Here is a 19,624-nt window from a genome sequence, read left to right as displayed (position 1 = left end):
TTTTAATATAAAAAAAAAAAATGTGAGGACAGGTGGAAACAGGGTCACATGCATGGGATGGGTAACCCTTTCTTGTCCTCAGGAGGTCAGCAGAGCAGAGCCTGAAGATCCCTAGCCTGGGGCCTGCCAGACCAGGCAAGCCCTCCTTCTTTCTCATGCACCTTGCCCTGAGCCAGCGGGCAGCTTGGAGTTGAGGCTGGAGAGCAGCAGGTGATGGTGTTGCAGTACTGAGCTCCAGCTGGCAGTCAGAAATCAGACCCCTGTGCCTTCTTCCTGGGTCCACTGGACTGTGCCAGGACCATGGCAGCCAATGAGCACCATCTCTAGGCTGTGGGGGTCCCAGGGCAAAGCCTGGCCCCCTGAACCTGGTGGGGGCTCTCCAGTGCTGGTAGCCTCAGCCGGGCTTATGGGCTCAGGGGGCCCAGTCCTAGCCCCTTCCTGATTAGGAGGAGGTGAGGCTGGGGTGCTGGGCTCAGAGCAGAGGTCTCCAGAGCCAGTGGGCTCTGAGTCTGAGGTGGAGGTCCATAAAGCTGTGGCTCGAGGCCAGGGGGAGCTCTGAGATGCTGGGGGGCCCCAGGGCCAGGGTGCCATGAGGGGAGGAGGTCCTGGACGGGGGTGAGGCCAGGTCCCACTCAAGACAGAGGCAGCTGGGGGCTGCAGACAATAGGAGGATGCCCCAGTATCCACACGCAGAGGCTGTAAGAGCCTAGAGGAGCTGGTGGAACATGGGTCTTCTGATGCCTGTGGACACGAGCCTTCCCCGTGGGGCACCAAGATGAGCTGCACAGCCTGACGAAGGGACTGCAGTCCCTCTCGCATCTGCAGCACCTGCTCAGAAAGCTCCATCACCTTCCGGGTAGAGAGGAGGCAAAGTCAATGGATGAGCCATCTCAGCAAGGCCTGCCCCGCCCTGCCCTGCCCACTTTACCCCTCACCCACCGCCTGCTGCAGCTTGTCCAGCGTATCTGCGCTCCTTGCCTCACTAGGCCCAAGGGGGACAGTGAGCAGGCCATTCTCTGTGGACAGGATGGGGTTATCAGCCAGGGCTGGGGAAAGACAGACAGCATGGGGTCTAGGCCTTGGCCTGTTAGAACAGATAGCATTGACTTGATAGGACTCAGTTCCAAAATCAACCCCTTGTGCCCCCACCTCCTTAGTGCTAGGATCACACCTGACAGGAAATTGTTCTTTCTTCCAGGAAAATGGGCTTCTGGGGGAGCTCTGTCCACTTGCCAGGCTGCCTGGCCTGGCCCAGAGCCAGTTTCAACCCTGGCCTCCCAGCAAGTCAGGCATGGTGCTAAGGGTTTCAGTTATTCTCTTACTTAACATGCACACCAACTCATTTTATAGACAGAAAGCTGGGCCACAGAAACCAAGTTCACATGGCTAGAAAGCTGGCAGAGCAAGTTTTCCAAATCTGCACCCAGTACCCACCACTAAACTCCCATCTATACACGCCTATGTCGTGAGGGTCAGGGTTCCAGGCAGTGTGTCCCCTCCAGCTTGAATGCAGGCTCAGAAGGCAACAGTGCTTAGGTCTGCAAGGTAAAGGGTCCACCCCACCAACATACTATCCCCAAGCCCAATACCTGGTCCAGGGGAGGGGGTGCTGCTACATTCTGGGCCAGACTGACCCACTCGGAACGAGAACTTAGGCTGATCAGAGCCACAGCCATCCTCAATGCCATCTACGACCCTGTGAACCAACAAATGAACAGACAGGAAGGACAAGTCGGTTGACAGCCTGTGGTGTTACACACATGGAAGCTGCAATAGCTCAGAGCTAGCCGGGGAGGTGGATGACCCAGAAGCTTGCATTTTAACTGTAGAGCAAGTTGGAGGAACATGCAATAGTAAGAATTCCGGCCAGGCATGGTGATGCACACCTTTAGTCCCAGCACTCAGAAGGCAGAAGTAGGAGGAGGATCACCAAGAGTTCAAGGCCAGCCTGAGGCTACATGGTGAATCCAGGTCAGCCAGAATAGAGACTGACCCTACCGCAAAAAAAACAAGGAAAAAAAAAAGTTCAGAGTATGCTCATATTAGCGGCTGCAGGACGGCAGGAGGATAGGAGTTAAGATGGAAGGATGGGCCAGGTCTGCTGGCGCATGGCTGTAATCCCAGCACTGGGAGGCCACCCTGAGACTCCATAGTGAATTCCAGGATTCCAGGTCAGCCTGGGCTAGAGTGACACCCTACCTTGAAAAAAAAAAAAAGTAAGGATGGACCAATGTATGGTTGTGCACACCTGTAATACCATCGTTCAGGAGACCGAGGCAGAGTTTGAAGCTAACCTGGGATACACAGTGAACTTCTGTGTCACAAAAGAGGGGACAGAACTCTGGATATCAGTGTCCCTGGCTGGGACTTCTGCCTTATCATAACAACCCTGCCTTTGGGCTCAGGGCCTGCTCACCTGGGGCTCAGATCCGGGGGCACATTCCAAGGCATGGAGGGCAGCCGCAGCCCCTCTAGAGTACGTGGGTGAGCAGAGGGGCCAGCCTCTGGCTTCAAAGCCCCTGCTCTGCTTGGCCGCCCTCTGCCACCGAGGCGTGACCGTGGTACAGGTCTACGTGGGGATAGCAGCTTGGCAGCTGAAGAGGAGGAGGTACAGCCAGGTGATAGCAGGGGGCTGGAGGGCTCATCTGCCGGGGCTGGTGAGGCTGTGGGGCCCTGTTCCCCATCGGTCTCCTTCTCCTCCAGGGTGGACATGAGGGTGTTGTCACCACTCAGAGAGCTGGTATCCACCTGGGACAGAGGTGACAAGGAGTCAACATGGCTGACTGTTGTCATGTTTTACTCCCCTTCCTTACCAAGGCATCATCATCTCTAGAAAGGGGGAACCATCTTTGTTAAAGAAGAGGCCCAGGCAGGAGAGGGAACGTCTGTGCTGATGCCACAATAAACCCTAGAGGTGTTAGCTGCTCCTCAGCATTCTAGTCAGACATCAGCCTTCTACTTGCTCCTTCCGACTAGCAAGATTATCCAAGAAAATACCACTAAGCTTTGCCTGGAATTAAAGACAAATCCAGAGGCCCTCAGAACATGTGGTTTTGCCACAAAGAGGCAGGGGGCACCACAAGGACCTCCAGAAGCCCTCTGAAGGCTAGTACCTTCCCTGACCACCACTCCATTTGCTGCCTAAAAGGCCATCTGTTACCGTGCACTTTGCCAAAACCTTTGCTCTGGAAAGGACCTGGTTTGTCTCAGATGAGCCAAGGAAGCTGAGCACGGCTGGCCTGCCTGTTAAAGGTAGTGATATGAAAGGGCAGCATGTGGACAACTGTCCTGTGGAGAGGCTTTCACACCAGTCCACGTTTCTCTCAATACTCCGTCCAGTTTACCAGCTCCCTCCCATCCCACCCCTTCCACATTCACCCAGCACGCTCACCTCGGCAGAACCTCCAGCACCCAGGTTATAGCTGAGTTCCCCTCGGAGGCCACGGCTGAATCGTGGGGCAAATTCAGGGTACAGTGCAAGGCTCTCGTGCAGCCCAGCCAGCTGCAGACACTGAAGGACGCAATATGTCAGCCCCTTCACATCTGCATTGGCCTTCACTACCTGCTCCCGCTGGGGCAGTTCACAGCCAATCAGGTCACCTTTCCCTGGAGAGAGGAAGCCCAGGTCAGCAAGTCCTATCCTTTAGCTGCTGAGGGATGGGAGAAGGGAGCCAGGTTGGAGAAGCAGAGCCCCCTGCTGCACTGGCTCCCACATAGGCTTAAAAAGAGCCTTGGGCTGGAGAGATGGCTTAGTGGTTAAGGCGCTTGCCTGCAAAGCCAAAGGATCCAGGTTCAATACCCCAGGACCCACGTAAGCCAGATGCACAAGGGGCACATGCTCCTGGAGTTTGTTTACAGCTGGATGCCCTGGTGTGCCCATTCTCTCTCCCTCCCTCTTTCTCTGTCAAATTAAAAAAAAAAAAAAAAAGCAGAGCCTTGGGATCCAGGCTCACAAACACTTCCTGGATCAAAACCATTGGACTGAAACCTCTGCATCTTAGTTATGAGACTGAAGACATCAGAGTCCTCTGGGAAAGTTAAATGGATCAGACTCCCAGGCCCTGACTGTGACTTTATCATCGTTTTATCTACACCCACCACCTGATTTTCTTAAAGGCCCACAGGTGATTTGGATACAGTGTGTACAGAGAGCAGTGTTCGCTCACAAGCAGCAGTAACATCAGGCCTTGGCTGCCTCTTCTACACCAGAATCCACAGGGTTTCCTCAGTCGCACCAGAGGGGTCGGTCCACAGAGGGTTTTCCCCTGTCCAGGTTGAAACTGTCGCCTGCCTGGTAGTGATTTTTTTTTTTTTTTTCCTGAGGTAGGGTCTCACTGTAGGCCAGGCTGACCTGTAGTCTCAGGATGGCCTTGAACTCAAGTGATCCTCCTACCTCTGCCACCTGGGTGTTGGGATTAAAGGTGTGCACCACCATGCCCAGCTGGCAGTGACTATTAAGTATGTTCTGCAGCCCAGCCTCAAGGATGGGAGATGGATTTAGATATCTTAGAATCAATAACTAGCATGTCTGTCCTGGGATGATGAGGGTCATATGAGTTGCTATCAATGAATTCCCTGGCACAGAGGACTTCCTCTCCTTTTTGAACAATTCCTTTGTTACCTTTCCCAGCAGGAAGCCATGGCAGCTCAGGCTCAGGCAATGGAAAGACAACTCAGCCCCTGCCAGACCAGTCACAGGATTCTTGTGGAAGAAGGTGGCTGTCAGAAGTTCACATTGAACATGGAGGCCTCCTCTCAGTGTTCGTGGACTTTTGCTCAAACTTTGATGTAGGGTGCATCTCCATTAAGTTTTATCTTCTTGGTTTCGGGCTTTCTGGTTTAAGAGCTATGTTCATAATGTTATCCTCTAAGGGACGAGCTTTCTGTCTTTTGTGTCATCTGAAAAAGGTTCAGTATAACTTTTGTCCTTAAACAAAACAGGTGACAACAAATGAGCCTCCAAGGCTCAGGAACCATTGTGGAAGAGGTGGTGGAAAGAATGTAAGAGCCAAAGGAAGGGGAGGTGTGCTTACAATGCATCTAGACACAAAGTGGCCTTGATATTCATGACTTCACAGAGGCTAATACTACTACACAAGACTTGCATATTAGGAGGGAAAAAATGATGACATCAAATAGAAGAGACTAGTTGGAAAGAAAGGATTCAGTGGAGGGGAGACTTGGGAGGGGGAAAGGGAGAGTTGTGGGAGTGAATCATGATCATGGTATATTGTCTCTATTTGTGGAGGTTGTCAATACAAGTTTATTTTTTTCTTTTCTTTTTTTGTTTTTCAAGATAGGGTCTCACTTTAGCTCAAGTTGACCTGGAGTTTCAGAGTGGCCACAAACTCACAGCGATCCTCCTACCTCTGCCTCCTAAGGGCTGGGATTAAAGGCATGTGCCACCACACCTGGCTCAATAAAAATTTTCTAAAAGCAGGGTGTGGTGGTACACACCTTTAATTCCAGCCCTTGGGAGGCAGAGGCGGGAAGACTGCAGAGTTCAAGGCCAGCCTGGGACTACAGAGTGAGTTCCAGGTCAACCTAGGTTGGAGTGAGACCCTACCTCAAAAAAAAAAAATAAAATAAAAAAGGGTAGTTAAGGCAGTTGCCTGTGAAGCCTAAGGACCCAGGTTTGATTCCCCAGGACCCACATAAACCAGATGCACATGGTGGTGCATGCACCTGGAATTTGTGTGCAGTGGCTAGAAGTCTGGTGTACCCATTCTCTCTCTTTCTGTGGCAAATAAATTAAATTAAAAAAAAAAATCCAGGTGTGGTGGTGCACAGCACTTGGGAGGCAGAGGTAAGAGGATCACTGTGAGTTCAAAGCCACCCTGAGACTACATAGTGAATTCCAGGTCAGCCTGGGCTAGATTGAGACCCTACATTGAGAAACAAAAGAGAGAGAGAAAACGAGAACTAGGAGGAAGGTCAGAGTCCTAGGGACCAGAAACTGCACTTGGTTCAGAACCTCCACACTCAGTTCGTCCAGTTGCTATCCTCCCTCACAGGACTTGCATCACTTAAGCTGACTTAATTTACAGTTGGGACTAGGATCATTACTGGTGACTATACAGCCAACCTCAAATGCCGGGAGCTGGCTGTATGCCTTGAATACCCAGCTAAGGAGGTAGGCAGGGACAATGTGGGTGAAAGCAAAGCAGAAAACCAGATCATAACTGAGCATGGTGACACACGTGTAATCCTGGTACTTGGAGGCTAAGTCAGGAGATGGTGAATTCAGCGCCAGCCTGGGATACATAGCAAGCACAATAGAAATAAAAACAAAAAAACTCAGGTCATGATAAAGAGACAGAACCAGGCATTCACAAGGCCTTCAGAGCCATCGCATAATGGGAAAAATGGGTTACAGAGACCATTTGGGCTGGGGCAAGATGAATCAATGGTGGCATAAGTTACAGTTCTAGGGAAATTCTGGAGGCAAAGGACTGAACTGCAGGCTGATAGCATTCTCGCTGCTCCCTGGGAACATGAACACAGCTGTCTTAGAACCTGGCGCCCGACACCAACAAGCAGCAGCTCTGGGAGGACCTGCGCACTGTCAGCCCGGCCCTAACCCACCCGCGGACATTCAACAGTCCTCCTTCCTTTTTTTTTTTTTTTGGTTTTCGAGGAAGGGTTTTACTCTAGCCCAGGCTGTAGTCTCAGGGTGGCCTTGAACTCATGGTGATCCTCCTGCCTCTGCCTCCCAAGGGCTGGGATTAAAGGCGTGTGCCACCACTTCCAGAGGACAACAGCGTTCCTTTCCATTGACCAGACCACACAGTCTTTCTCTTTCCATCCTTCTAATCTCTCCTTTTTCCTTTTTCTTTTGAAAATGTGTAGCTCAATCTGGCCTCAAACTCCTGATACCCCTGCCTCTGCCTCTTCAGCAATTCCCTACCAGTGTGTTACCACAACCAGCTCCTGGTTTCTTAATACCTCAAAAGAATTATCTACTGGATGTGGTGGCGCACACCTTTAGTCCCAGCACTCAGGAAGCAGAGGTAGGAGGATCGCCGTGAGTTTAAAGCCACCCTGAGACTATATAGTGAGTTCTAGGTCAGCCTGGGCTAGAGTGAGACCCTACCTCGATAAACAAACAAACAAAAAAATTATGTACATATGGTCATAGTTTTGGGATATAATTCTCTTCCTTTCCTTCCTTAAAACAAACAAACAAACAAAAATGGTGGAACTCCTAGGATCAAATGATCCCCTGCCTCAGCTTCCCAAGTAGCCAAAATTCCAGGCATGTGTCTCCATACTTGCCTGTAGCTCGGTTTTCTCAGTTTTGGCATAAAACTGCACCCAACTCAGAAACTGGACTCATAAAAGATAAAAAATGAAGGCACTAATAGTTTGCCAGCTTCCTCATGATCCAAGTCCCCTGGAGGCACTTCTTCCCTATTGGAGGGCTCTGATTTCAAAGGAGCAAAGATGGAATACTTAGTATGTGCTGGGATATCTGGTTAACAGGGACCACCTTGTAGGGTTTCATTCCAGCCCAGGCTGACCTGGAACTCACTCTGTAGCTACAGGCTGGCCTTGAATTCATGGGAACCCACCTTCCAAGTGCTGGGATTGAAGGCGTGCACCAGCATGCCCAGCCCTGACCTTCCAGGTTCTTTTGTGTGATTCCAATCTTTATTGTTGATCACCAGGTGGTGATAAACCCCAACCCTCTCTGTCCTTCAGCTGTCCCCACAGTGAGGACTTGGCTGTGGCCAGGTCAGTACCTCCTTTCCATCTTGTGTATGAGACCACTCTGATCACCCAGTCAGGGCTCTGTTCCTTGCCCTCTGTGGTCACCACTGAGAGCTTCTCACATCTGCAGAGCTGTGCTCTCCTTTAGTGGCTTTTCATGGGAGCCAGGTGTGATGGCACATGCCTTTAATCCTAGCACTTGGGAGGCAGAGGTAGAAAGATCATGGCTACACCCTTGCACTTCCCAGAGTGCTTGGATGTGCTTTCCTAATGCCTACAAATGCATCCAGCCTTCCTTAGATTCTTCTTCTCTGTGGTCATCACCATCCCAGGGCACCTGAGAATACCATGTAAGACCCATGAGATTGAGTCAGGCAGGCTTCCCACCCCTGTGATGTTCCAGCCTGCATTCAGTATCCTTTTATGCAAAATGGGAATAATAATAGTTCTGATCCTTATTGTGTTCTGTGAGTTTCCAGTGAGGCTTGGCATAGGAGGGCTGGGGCCGGGCTAGCCCTGCCATGAGATGCCTGTGCTCAGCACTCTTATTGATCCACCTCTCAGAAACAATCTCCTGTCCTTGTTTTGGAAGCTGATGCCTCACTTTCCCCTCTTTCTTTTGTCTAGAAGGGAAGGATTGCTGGGAATGGTGTCTCACACCTACAATCTCAGTACTTGGGAGGTGGAGGCTGGAGAATTAGAAGGTCAAGGCCAGCCTCGTCTAACAGTAAGTTCAAGGCCAACATAGCCCATATCAGAGCCTGTCATAAGCAGAAAGAATAAAAGAGGAGGAGAGAGCTTAATGCAGGCGCCTTCTCATCTGAATGAGTCTACCCAGCCCTGTGGAGCTCTGCCATCACCATCTGGGCTCACTAACCTTCTCACATCTCCTGGCCCTTCTTTCAGCCCTGCAAAACACTATCCCCAGCACTTCTTCTTTTTTGGCAGTTAATTTCTCACTTAGCAGACAATGCTCTTCTGTACCCTCTCACACTAGCTCTTCTCCACTTGCCTAGTCCCAGGAACAGCTGCAGAACTGCAACACCCATGTTGTCATCTGTGGTCACTGGGTCTTATCTGAGCTTTGCCCAGGACTCTGACTACTCTTAACTCCATCGTAGCTATTTCTCGCCCTCCCTTCTGTGGCCTTACATGCAGCCCCACTCTGAGTTTTCTGCAGATTGGGCCCCTGAAACCCCTACACATACATATATAGGAGCCCGCCCATACAAACCTAGGATGGCGAGCACGGTGCCCCCCTTGAGCACCTCCATGGAACCTGAGCAGACAAAGTAGAGGGCCTGCAGAGCGTCACCTTGGTGAATGAGGTACTCGCCAGGTGTGCAGAAGGCAGGCCGCAGGGCCAAGGACAATGCCCGCAGGCAGCCGCGACTGGCTGCCTCGAAGAGCGGCAGCTGCAGGACCTCCTTGTGCAGGTGCATGGCGATGTCTGCGCGCAGCTCATCTGGGAGGCTCTGCAGCAACTGTAGGTAGTGGGGGGCAGTATTTGGACTGGCAAAAGAGGAGACCTCTTCCAGCCAACCCTCTTCTATCCTGGCCAGCCTCAGGAACAAGGGGAGGGATGGAAGGAGGCCCCAAGCCTCTTACAGAATAGTAAGCTTCACACAGTGTAGGGAGAGGGTTTTCTGTCACCCTCTCGCAGCCTTTTCTTCCCCCAGGCCTCAGGCTCAGATGTTAGCAAGCACACTTCCCCAGACTCAACCGAGGTTCTTCCCGCCCCATGCTGCTGTCCCTGCAAGAAACCTGGGAAAGCCAAATTCTGCATTCCTCACCCACTCCCACTCTTGATCTTTTAGGCCAAGCACAAACCCCTTGAGGAGGGAACAAAGTCTAGAAGAACCAGCCCAAGAGGCTTTCATACCTCAGTGGTGTCAATGCCATTGTTCACAGCCCAGGTGGCTTGGAAGTACTCAAGCATGCGCTGCTTGAGGGGCTTGGGGATGCGGTGGATGCGGATGTAATCTCGCAGGTCACGTGTGCGGCTGTGGTACAGAAAGCGGCGGGCGTACATGCGCTGGATGATGGCTGTCACATTTCCAAACACCACTGCATGCATCAAAGCTGAGGGAGAGTAATGAAAATGGGTCACCTAGGGGCTGGAGAGATGGCTCGGTGGTTAAGGTGCTTGCCTGTGAAGCCTAAGGACCCAGGTTCGATTTCCCAGTACCCACATAAGCCAAATGCACAAGGTGGCACATGGAGTTCATTTACAGTGGCTAGAGGCCCTGGCATGTCCATTCTCTCTTATATCTATCTTTCTCTTCTCTCTCAAATAAAATATTAAAAAATTAAAGAAAGCCGGGTATGGTGGTGCACAGCTTTAATCCCAACACTTGGGAGGCAGAGGTAGGATTGTCGAGAGTTTGAGGCCACCTTGAGACTACCTAGTGAATTCCAGGTGAGCTAGAGTGAGACCCTACCATGAAAAATTTTAAAAAGAAGAAAAGGGTCACCTATAGGACTGGCCTGGCTTGGTCTGTTACTATTCCAGGCACCCCTGTCTTCTGCCCCTTCTTAACCCTGTGGTCCTAGACAGGGCACAGGGGCCGTGGTGTTTCTCCAGTGTGGCTTGGTGGAACCTCCAGTCTAGGGGTCCTGGGAGAGGTGGGAAGAGAGGCACTGGAAACAGAAGGCTGCTGAGGCCAGGGAGCCCTACCCAGGCTTACCTCCTATAAGCATGGTGCAGATGGAGAAGATCTTCTCAGTGTCCGTGTTGGCGGACACATTGCCAAAGCCCACACTGGTGAGGCTGCTGAGTGCGAAGTAGAGGGAGGTGATGTAGGCACTGCGCAGAGATGGGCCACCCAGAAGCTCCAGCCCAGTTCCATTGGCCTCGCTGCTGCTGCTGCTGCAGTTGTCACTGTGGCCAGAGCTGTTCCCTCCACCTGGGCTCCGGCCTACCAGGTAATAGGGCGTCTCCAGCCGGCGTGCCAGCTCCTGCAGCCAGCCTGAGATGGGGTGAGGAAAGGACTCCAGTAGAAAGCACAACTCTGATGCTCTGAGGGTGGAAGTATGCCGGCCAGCACCCCCAAAGACAGGGATGGAAGATGCAAACCCACCCCTGTGACTTCCCACCACTCTCCCCTTCTCTGCCAGCCCATCACATCCCTATCCATCCTCTCAACCCTCACTCGGCAGGACAGCTCAGAAGGGATGCCACCTCCTCAGCTGGCTCCTATTGGTGCCACAGGTGGAGCCAGGAGAACCATGTCTCTTCCACATTGCTGGTCCTAATCTTAGGGAAAGCACCAGCAGGAGGAGCTAGGAGGGCAAAGAGACTGGGGGAAGGGCTTGCTGCCTTCAACCACAGCCTGGTTTCCAAGGCTAGATGGCTGAGGCCACTTCCACCCTGCCCGCTTACACGGTTCTTCCTTTGTCCAGGCCCGTTTGCTCCCAAGACCTCTCCCCCACTTAGCCACACCCCGCACCACAGCCACTCAAACCACCCAATCTCACAGAAACCCTCTGCAACACACCCACATGGATGTGGGCACAGATAGCCCTGAGGCATGAGAGAGCCCACAGAGTGGAGAAGACAAGGACACACATGCAAGTACCCTATAGAACCCCACGGTCACTCACACTGAAAAGGTCTGTGTATACTTGGGAGATAAATGTCTACAGGTGATTGCAGACAGGGGTGGGAAACATGCTTGCACACAGACACATGTGCACACAGCTGATTCTACTCAAGAGGCTGCAGGTAGCTCTTGCACAGTCACACAGGCATGTGTACGTGTGCACGCTTCTAGGTATGCACTTGGCCAGAAGGGACCACTGAGTGGAGGCTGAAATTGCTCTGGTGAACAGAAAGGCAGAGGTCATGGGGTCAACACACGGACCCTGCGCAACAGGCTCCCCATCACCTTTTGCATGTGGTCTTTGTGGTCCCCACACCCTTTCTCTTATCCACACAGCTATTCCCTCCGCAGCCAAATACACTCAGTGGCAGGGCTCCAGTTCAGGGAAACAGGTAAACTACCAGAGGTGCCATACAAGTGGGCCCAGACCCCAAGTGCTGTGAAGCTGAGGTTCAAGGGCTTTCTGTAACAGAGGTCATGTGTGTTTGGTCTTAAAAGATGGAGAAAGCTTTGTTTTGATTTTGTTTTTCTGACACAAAATCTTGCTATATGATCTAAACTAGCCTCAAATTCTAGATCCTCCTACCTCAGCCTCTCAAGTAGTTGGGATTACAGACATGAGAAACCATGCCCAATTCAGACATATTCTTTTCTTTCTTTCTTTCTTTTTTTTTTTTTTTTTTGTTTTTCAAGGTAGGGTCTCACTCTAGCTTAGGCTGACCTGGAATTCACTACGTAGTCTCAGGTGGCCTCAAACACACAGTGATCCTCCTCTACCTCTGCCTCCCAAGGGCTGGGATTAAAGGCGTGCACCACCATGCCCGACTTTTAAAAAATATTTTTATTTATTTATTTATTTGAGATAGACAAAGAGAGAGAGATAAGAGAGAATGGCACACCAGGGCCTCCAGCCACTGCAAACAAGATCCATGTGCCACCTTGGGCATCTGGTTTGCATGAGTCCTGGGGAATAGAACCCAGATCCTTTGACTTTGCAGGCAAGCACCTTAACTGCTAAGCCATCCCTCCAGCCCCAGACATATTTTTGATACCAGATCAGCTACCCTCATGAGGTAGTAGGCACAGAAAAGCTTCAGGGGCAAAAGACCAAGGATGTCTGGATCTGTTGCAGGGAAGGGATAGGTGCTGGAGGTGGTGGGTGCTACCTGGGTGTTTGGTGCTTCACGCCACTTTGGGGGAGGGTTAGAGACAGTGAGACATTTGCTGACCCCAGCGCTGCCTACACCTCTGGGAAGGACAGGCACCAAGGAACTGGTACTGCCGGAGTGTCCTGCTTTCCACATGCTCAGCAACTAGAGAGCACAGGGGAATTGTCAAGTGGGTCCTTTGGGCATATAACCTGCCTCCATGCACTTGGCAAGAGGAGAGGATTTGCAGTATCTCATCATCTCCCCAGGGACTAATCAAAGCAGGTTTCTAAGACTGACCTGGATGCCTTGTCACCCTACCTAGGAAGAGATGAACACTGGACACAAGAGGTTACCTGAGTGGCTGGAAACTCACCAAGTGACAGTTACTAGAAAGCTGACAGAGGGGTAGAGGGCATAGTAGGAAGGTATGCTCAGTTTACGAAGTGAAATACACAGTTTGAAATGGATTGGCATGAAGATGACTCTGAGGTTAAAGGTGTTTGTTTGGGCTGGGTGTGGTGGCACATGCCTTTAATCCCAGCACTCGGGAGGCAGACAGAGGATCACCATTAGTTTGAGGCCACCCTGAGACTGCATAGTGAATTCTAGGCCAGCCTGGGCTACAGAGAGACCCTACCTCAAAAAAAAAAACCCCCACAAATATATAAAATAATAAAATAAAATGTGCTTGTTTGCAAAACCTGTAGGCCTGGATTCAATTACTAAAGCTGCCACATAAACTGGATGCGAAAAGTGAGGCAAGAGTCTGGTGTTCCTTTGTAGGGGAAGAGGCCCTGGCATACTTGCTCTCTCTCTCTCTCGCTCTAGCTCTCTCTCTCTCTCTAAATAAATAAATAGAAACTGGAAGTGCTAGAATGGGAAGGATGCCCTGTAATGTCCCCATGGTGGCATCAGTGGGATGGTGAAGGTGACCAAGGCAAGGAGAGACACAAGAAAAGCCAGTCTGGAGTGTGTGGGACTGGGAAGGCTGGGAAGGCAGGCTTGGCCCAGGACCACGCCTTCCACAGGGAGAGGAGCATGGCTGGCAGTCAGGTGTCAGAACAACTTCATGGAAGACCAAGCTTAAGCCCCAGAAGGTTGGAAACATTTTGGGTGGAGAGGTGTGGGTGGAAGCCCTCCTAGCAAGAGTTAAAGATGGAGTGGGTGGTGAGCAGAGGGAGGAACTGCAGCGGTGGAGGTGAAATGAAGGACAGCCAAGATGTCAGGGACGAAAAGGCTCAGGGAGAGCATGGATGCAGGTACCACAGGGAAAAAGATGCTGGCTGCAGATGATCGGAGAGTAGCAAGGCCTGAGGAGCCTGTGGGGACAAGCTTCAGAGAAGGTGGCATCAGATGAGGCCATGAGGGTAGTGGTTCTAGGCAAGAACATAAGGACTGTGACAAAGGCCTGGCCACCAGGAGGACACTACCGGTGACTGAGACTCCCCAGGCAGCCACCAGGCCGTCTCCATGTAGTGGTGGCCACCACGCATGCCTGCACATTCTTTCACTGACATGGACACAAGATGGGCACATCCCTGGCACGTGTCCCATTTCTTAGGCATGCATGTACCCCTCCTCTCCGCCTCCTGTACCTATCTCAGGCAGCTCAGATTCACTGCTCTCAATCTCCTGCTGGCCGATGTAGAACCAGACGCAGGCCACCCAGTGAGCAAGTAGGGCGAACACTGCCATGAGCAGAGTGAGCACCACGGCGCTGTACTGTGAGTACCGGTCCAGCCTCGGCAGCAGCCGCAGTAGGCGCAGCAGCCGCACAGTCTTCAGCAAGTGGGCCCCAAAGTACTGAGATGGAGGGAGAGAGATCCTTCTAGGCCAGCTCTAGCCTTGCCTGTACCAGCCCAAAGCCCACCCACCCACCCAGCTACACTGACCACGTTGACCTTGAAGGCATGTAGCAGGTCAAAGGGCAGCGCTGCTATGACATCCAGCAGGAACCAGGTGGTGACATAGTGGAGGCAAATGGATTTTGGAGCAAATACTACCTGCCCCGACTTGGACACAAATGTGGTGCGGAAGTTCAGTACAATATCTGTGAGGAAAACAGGTAGATATCAACAATGTGGCCGTCTGCTTAGTACTTGATACTGCCCCAGGCCCTTTACAGACATAGCCTCCCCTAGCTGGCGAAGAAACTCTGGCAGGCACACACTGCTTTACAGAGGGAGAAACTGAGGGCTGCAGAGGTTTTGCCTGGTTCGCAGTGCTAGACCACATTAGTGGCAAAGACACCTTTTGAATTTGGTCTAATTCCAAAATTTTTGACTCACAAACAGGGGAAGGGCAAGAGAGACATTTTTGGGGTACTGGAAACCATGCAGAGAATGACCCGCCCCACCCAAAGCCCAAGGGTGCTTGGCATGGGGGGGCAGAGGGAGTGCATACCAAGGATGAAGAGGACCTCCACGGCCAGGTCACAGACACTGGGTGGGCCACGTGCAGCGCTGGGCTCCCGGGCTGTGCTCACACATACGCTGTAGGGCACAGTGACAGCCACATAGAGGGTGGCGAGCAAAATGAAGCCGTCCCAGGTGGCTCTCAGAGCCCCACAGTGCAGCAAGATGAAGGGTGACTTCCGGATGGCAGCAACTTTATATTCAGGCAAGTTTGGCTTCTCTCCAAACACTCCCTGAGACAAACGGGGCAGGTCCAGGCGGGGAAGAAAAAATATCCACAGAGGGTAAGTCTGGATAGGGTCTGGGACCACAGTCATTTTTTTTCTCCCTGTACTCTCAAAGCAACCCTTGATGCAGGCATCAGAGACCCCATCTTATAGATTATAAGGCTGAGGATCAGGGACATGAAATGACTTAGCTGGGTATACAGCTGCTTAGAGGGAAGCAGGATTTCAGTAAGCTAAGGCCCATCTAACTCTAAGGCCATGACTTTCCTCTGTACTTCTGATGGATACAAATACAAAGCATTCCCTCCTCGGGGTCCCACTCCTGAAGGGCTGGCAGTGGCTCAGGCAGACCGTGGACAGGCTCTCTGAGGTAGGCTCAGTTTCCCCTCCCCCATTTCCTCCACCTGCCCTCTCTGCCCCCAACTAAACACACACCCTGGTGCTCAATCCACCTTATTGAGCTTGTGCTTGCCCTTGGGTTGCTTCTGCAAGTGGCCAGAGAGATGGTAGAGCACAGCTCGGCTCCGCCGACGGTTGGCATTAAAGCCTTTGGACCCTGCCCGGCCATAACGGCGCCGGCCACGACCTACAAAAGATGAAGATGGCATAGAGGCTCTTGGGTATAGGACCCTAGTTGTTGGTTCACTGACTGATCTGGCTCATTGACTATTTTATCTGTTCAGAGCAGGAGGTGTTGCTAACTGAGCTCTGGACAGTCCTAGGGGTGCTTATAGACAGACACCAGTCATAGGCTTGCTTCCAGGGGAAGGTGACTGTGGTCACTAGAGTGAGGCCTGGGAGGGAGTCTGCAGGAGGGTCCCAGGAGGGACTGCCGGGCCAGTGGGAGACCATCGGCAGAAGTGTGAATGTTCACAAAAGGAGACCCAGAGGCAGGTACAGGAACCAGAGGATGACCTTGAAGACTGACATCATGGGAAGGCAGACCCAAGACAGGATGGAGGAGTGGAAAAGGACAGCCACTCCAATCTCTCCAGATGGCAATGAAGCTTCAGAGTAGTGTCTGGTGGCAGCTCTGTGGCCTGCCTAACGTCCTGCCCCAGCTCGTAAAGGATAAAATGTGGGGAAGATCCCAAGGCCCAGGATCCCCATCGGGTAGGCCTTGGGGAGATCTGTGGATGGGTGGATCTGTGCTCAACCTCACTAGGTGCTTCCCAGGCACAAATGGAGTTTTTTTGCTTTTAGTTTCTTAAAGTTGACTTGAAAACTCCAACTTTGTCTCAACCAGCCTATTTGGATAAAAGATTCCATCCTGGGGGATGGAGAGATGGCTTAACTGTTAAGGCACTTGCCTGTGAAGCCTAAGGACCCAGGTTTGATTCCCAGTATCCACGAAAGCCAGACACATGTGACTAGAGTTTGTTTGCAGTAGCTGGAGTCCCTGATGTGCCCCTGCCCTCTTTCTCTCTCCCTCTTCCCCCTCTCTCTAATAAAAAAATTAATTAAAGCCGGGTGTGGTGGCGCACGCCTTTAATCCCAGCACTCGGGAGGCAGAGGTAGGAGGATCTCCATGAGTTCAAGGCCACCCTGAGACTACATAGTGAATTCCAGGTCAGCCTGGACCAGACTGAGACCCTACCTCGAAAAACAACAAACAAACAAACAAACAAACAAAAAAAATTAAAAGACTCCATCTTGGGGTATGCAGAGTTGAGAACAATCTTTCAGCCAGCGAAAGTGAGACTCAGTGAGCTCAAGAGGGGAGGGAGACCCACAAGCCCAGCTTGGGTGCCAGAGCCCCACCCAGGTATGAGGCACCCAACACCTTACCACACCCACCTGTCTCCTTCCAGCTGTCGGGGCCTCCTCTGTTCTTGGTGTCACTGATGTCCTTGTGAGAGACCAGGAAGAGGGCTACCTCCCCCTTCTCATTCTTTATGGGGATCACGTCCAGGAGACACCAGAACGGGAGCCCTAGGCATAAAGACAGCCTCAGCCCACTTTCCCTTGTTGGCCCTGCCCAAGGTGACAAACAATCCCTGGCAAGACATAAACAGGGTCTAGGCTTCCTGGGGTGGGGGGAACATCAGTCTGGGTCGGCTTAAGACAGGACTTGATAGGGGGAGCAGGGGAGAACCAACGTGACTGCTAGACATGTATCCTGTTGATATCCTGGGCAGTCTATATTCAAACTGGATGAAGGCTGAGATTCGGGTAAAAATAACAGGAAGGCTTTGAGAGAAAGATGGGTAGAAGGGCAGATGCATAAATGGGAAGATAGGAAAGAAAAGGAGGATGAACAATGGATGGGGTGTTTGCCCAGCTATGTGAGAGTGCAGGAGAGGCAGGTGTGGTGGCTCCTCACCGCTCTTCCGGTACAGGATCAGCTCGGCCTTGAACTCCTTGTGCTCATCCAGGGCCTTTCGGATCTGTTGGCGGACCAGCTCACTGGTGTCTGGCCCATACAGGAAGGAGCAGGCGCAGCCCCGCTGCATGACCTCAGCCCTGGAGAAGCCCGTGAGGTCACAGAAGCCATCAGAGCAGTAGACTACAGGGAAGAGCCCCGCAACCTGGGCGTTGCCCAGCACGAAGTTACTATCTGCAAGAGAGTACCTCTCAGAAGAGATATGGGGTGAAGAGCACCTTCACCTACCACTCTTGCTTTTCCAAATACTTGCAAACCAAAGGGCTGGTTTTACAAACCCCAGGAGTGCTGTGTGTGTGTGCATGCGTGCTGACTGGGAGTTGTTTATGAATGGGTGTCCCTTGTGGGTCAGTGCCCTGCAAAAGTCAGCTCCTAGCCAAATGCTTATGAGTGCATTTGAGAATCAACACATAACAACATAGACTGTTGAGTGCAACCTTGTGTCAGCACTGTGCCTTCAGGATTGTGTCCTGAGTCGTTTGAGTAGCAATTTGGGTAAGGGGTAGGGTTAACAGTATACAAAGGACTGCTCCACAGGCTCTAGGTCTGCCTCAGCCTCATTTCTACTTCTGCCGCGCTCACTCACCAACCAGGCAACCAGATTGGTCGTAAGGCTCCTCCTATAAAGACCCAACTGGACAGAGGAAACAAGGCCACCACCCTCAATCTTGCTCTCTGTTTGCACCTTAGCTGCCTATCCTGGCTCAGACTAGTGAGAGTAATCCAGAATGGGGGTAGGTGGAGGCCGGGTGTGGTGGCACACACCCTTTCGTCCCAGCACTTGGGAGGCAGAGGTAAGAGGATAGCCATGAGTTTGAAGCCACCCTGAGATTATAAAGTGAATTCCAAGTCAGCCTATGCTACAGTAAGACTCTACCTCGAAAAACCAAAAATAAATAAAATAAAGTAGAATAGGGGTGTAAGAATGGTGGCTGAACACAGGAGCCTGGAGCCAGGCACGTATTGGGGACTAGGGACTGCTGAATTAGCAGGCTACAACCCCAAGCACACTGGCAAAGCAGACAGAGAAGCTTGGGGAGGGGGGTGCTAGTAATGGGCTTCCACTCCCTACAACAGGAGACCATAAGGGATGCTAGGCAAAACTGGGAAGCCCCACTAGGGATGACTGTGAGAAAGGCAAAGGAGGAGGAACCCTGCTTTCATGACTTTGCCTGTATTTAGAGCCCCTGCAGCCCTGCATCTAGAAGCTCAAGCCATCTTTTCGAAACTTCCCCAGTCCTGATGGGAGGCCCCAGACTTATATTCTTTGGTAATGGATGGGCTCTCTAAGGCGGGTGTGTTTAGGCTGTGAAATGGGCTTGGACACATGGTACTCTCCTGAGTCCCGCCTACTCTATCTCCCTTTGCAAATCTCATTTATAAATCTGGTTTTCGAGCCCTCTGAGCTGTCCGTCTGCACTGGTCCTTGGCGTCACCCTACCCGGCCGGAGCTGGGGTAACTCTTGCAACAGCGTCAGTTATTGAAGATGGGATGCGTCAGATTGACTAGGTCCGGGTTCATGCATCTAGAAGGAGTGAGGATCCCCGAGCCTCACGCCCAGGGTTATCTCCTTATAGCTTTCACCAGGAACAAGGTTGACCCTGAAACTTTCCGGGTGTGTGTGGGGGAACCAAATCTTCGGTAGCTGGAAGAAAGGGACAATCCTAGCTCCAGGAAGGGGGTTGGAAAGGGAGACGCAGTGGGCGCCAAACGGTGAGCCCGGAGTCCTGATGGGGGGTGACATTTGTCTGGGGGCTAGGGGGTTACGGGGGCCTGACTTACGCGTGCCGTCGAAGCGCGTGGCGATGGTGTCCAGGAAGGTGTTCTGTGGCGCCAGGAGCCCCCGCATGGCCGGCATCTTAGGCGGCGGTGGCAGCCCGCCCCATCCCTCCGGGGCGCGGGGACTCAGCGCCGGGGGACGGCGCCCGGCTAGGCCGCCCCCCGCCGGGCCCCGCGCCCCCTAACGTAGCCGTCGGGGGGCAGTGCCCGGCCCCGGCTCGCGGGCCTCACCGGCCGCGGGCGCGCGAGGGGACGTCCGCGCCGTCGGGGCCCGGAGCATGGCGCGCAGCCCTGGCTGCCTGCGAATCCCGGGTTCCAGGCCCCGCGGCCCGGGCGCGCTCGGCTCCTGTCTTCCCC

General features: G+C 52.4%; 1 protein-coding gene across 5 annotated transcripts; it reads right to left on the bottom strand.

Moving 5' to 3' along the window:
* Positions 1-10: 10 nt before the first annotated feature.
* Positions 11-19,383, bottom strand: Kcnh3 (potassium voltage-gated channel subfamily H member 3). Of its 5 annotated transcripts, none has more exons than XM_045152314.1 (15): positions 19,271-19,383; positions 17,428-17,661; positions 16,902-17,036; positions 15,557-15,690; positions 14,867-15,110; positions 14,356-14,513; positions 14,059-14,266; positions 10,398-10,679; positions 9,593-9,792; positions 8,945-9,194; positions 3,392-3,606; positions 2,417-2,748; positions 1,590-1,696; positions 940-1,046; positions 11-849 (listed from the first exon to the last, which is right to left on the bottom strand). In XM_045152314.1, exons 1-15 carry the CDS (start codon positions 19,344-19,346, stop codon positions 253-255), a joined length of 3,279 nt encoding a protein of 1,092 aa, XP_045008249.1. In that variant the 5' UTR covers positions 19,347-19,383; the 3' UTR covers positions 11-252. The 5 variants fall into 5 exon arrangements, with proteins under 5 accessions (XP_045008249.1, XP_004649864.1, XP_045008251.1 ...); XM_004649807.3 differs by having other exon boundaries at positions 940-1,016; XM_045152316.1 differs by having other exon boundaries at positions 12-849; positions 17,428-17,567; positions 19,271-19,364.
* Positions 19,384-19,624: the final 241 nt, after the last annotated feature.

The sequence above is a fragment of the Jaculus jaculus genome, chromosome 6 (genome assembly GCF_020740685.1).
Source record: "Jaculus jaculus isolate mJacJac1 chromosome 6, mJacJac1.mat.Y.cur, whole genome shotgun sequence".
NCBI lineage: Eukaryota > Metazoa > Chordata > Mammalia > Rodentia > Dipodidae > Jaculus > Jaculus jaculus.
The sequence above is the reverse complement of the archived record's forward strand: the minus strand, read 5'-3'. Positions and strand labels throughout refer to the sequence as shown.

What these genes read in the sequence shown, in the direction of transcription:
- Kcnh3 (XM_045152314.1), bottom strand. Translation starts at nt 19,346, where the DNA reads ATGCCGGCCATGCGGGGGCTCCTGGCGCCACAGAACACCTTCCTGGAC. An exon ending in ATGCCTTCAAGGTCAACGTG is followed by an intron (nt 14,267 to 14,355) that starts GTCAGTGTAGCT and finishes CCTCCATCTCAG; the next exon opens with TACTTTGGGGCCCACTTGCT. An exon ending in CTGCACCATGCTTATAGGAG is followed by an intron (nt 9,793 to 10,397) that starts GTAAGCCTGGGT and finishes ACTCTCCCTCAG; the next exon opens with CTTTGATGCATGCAGTGGTG.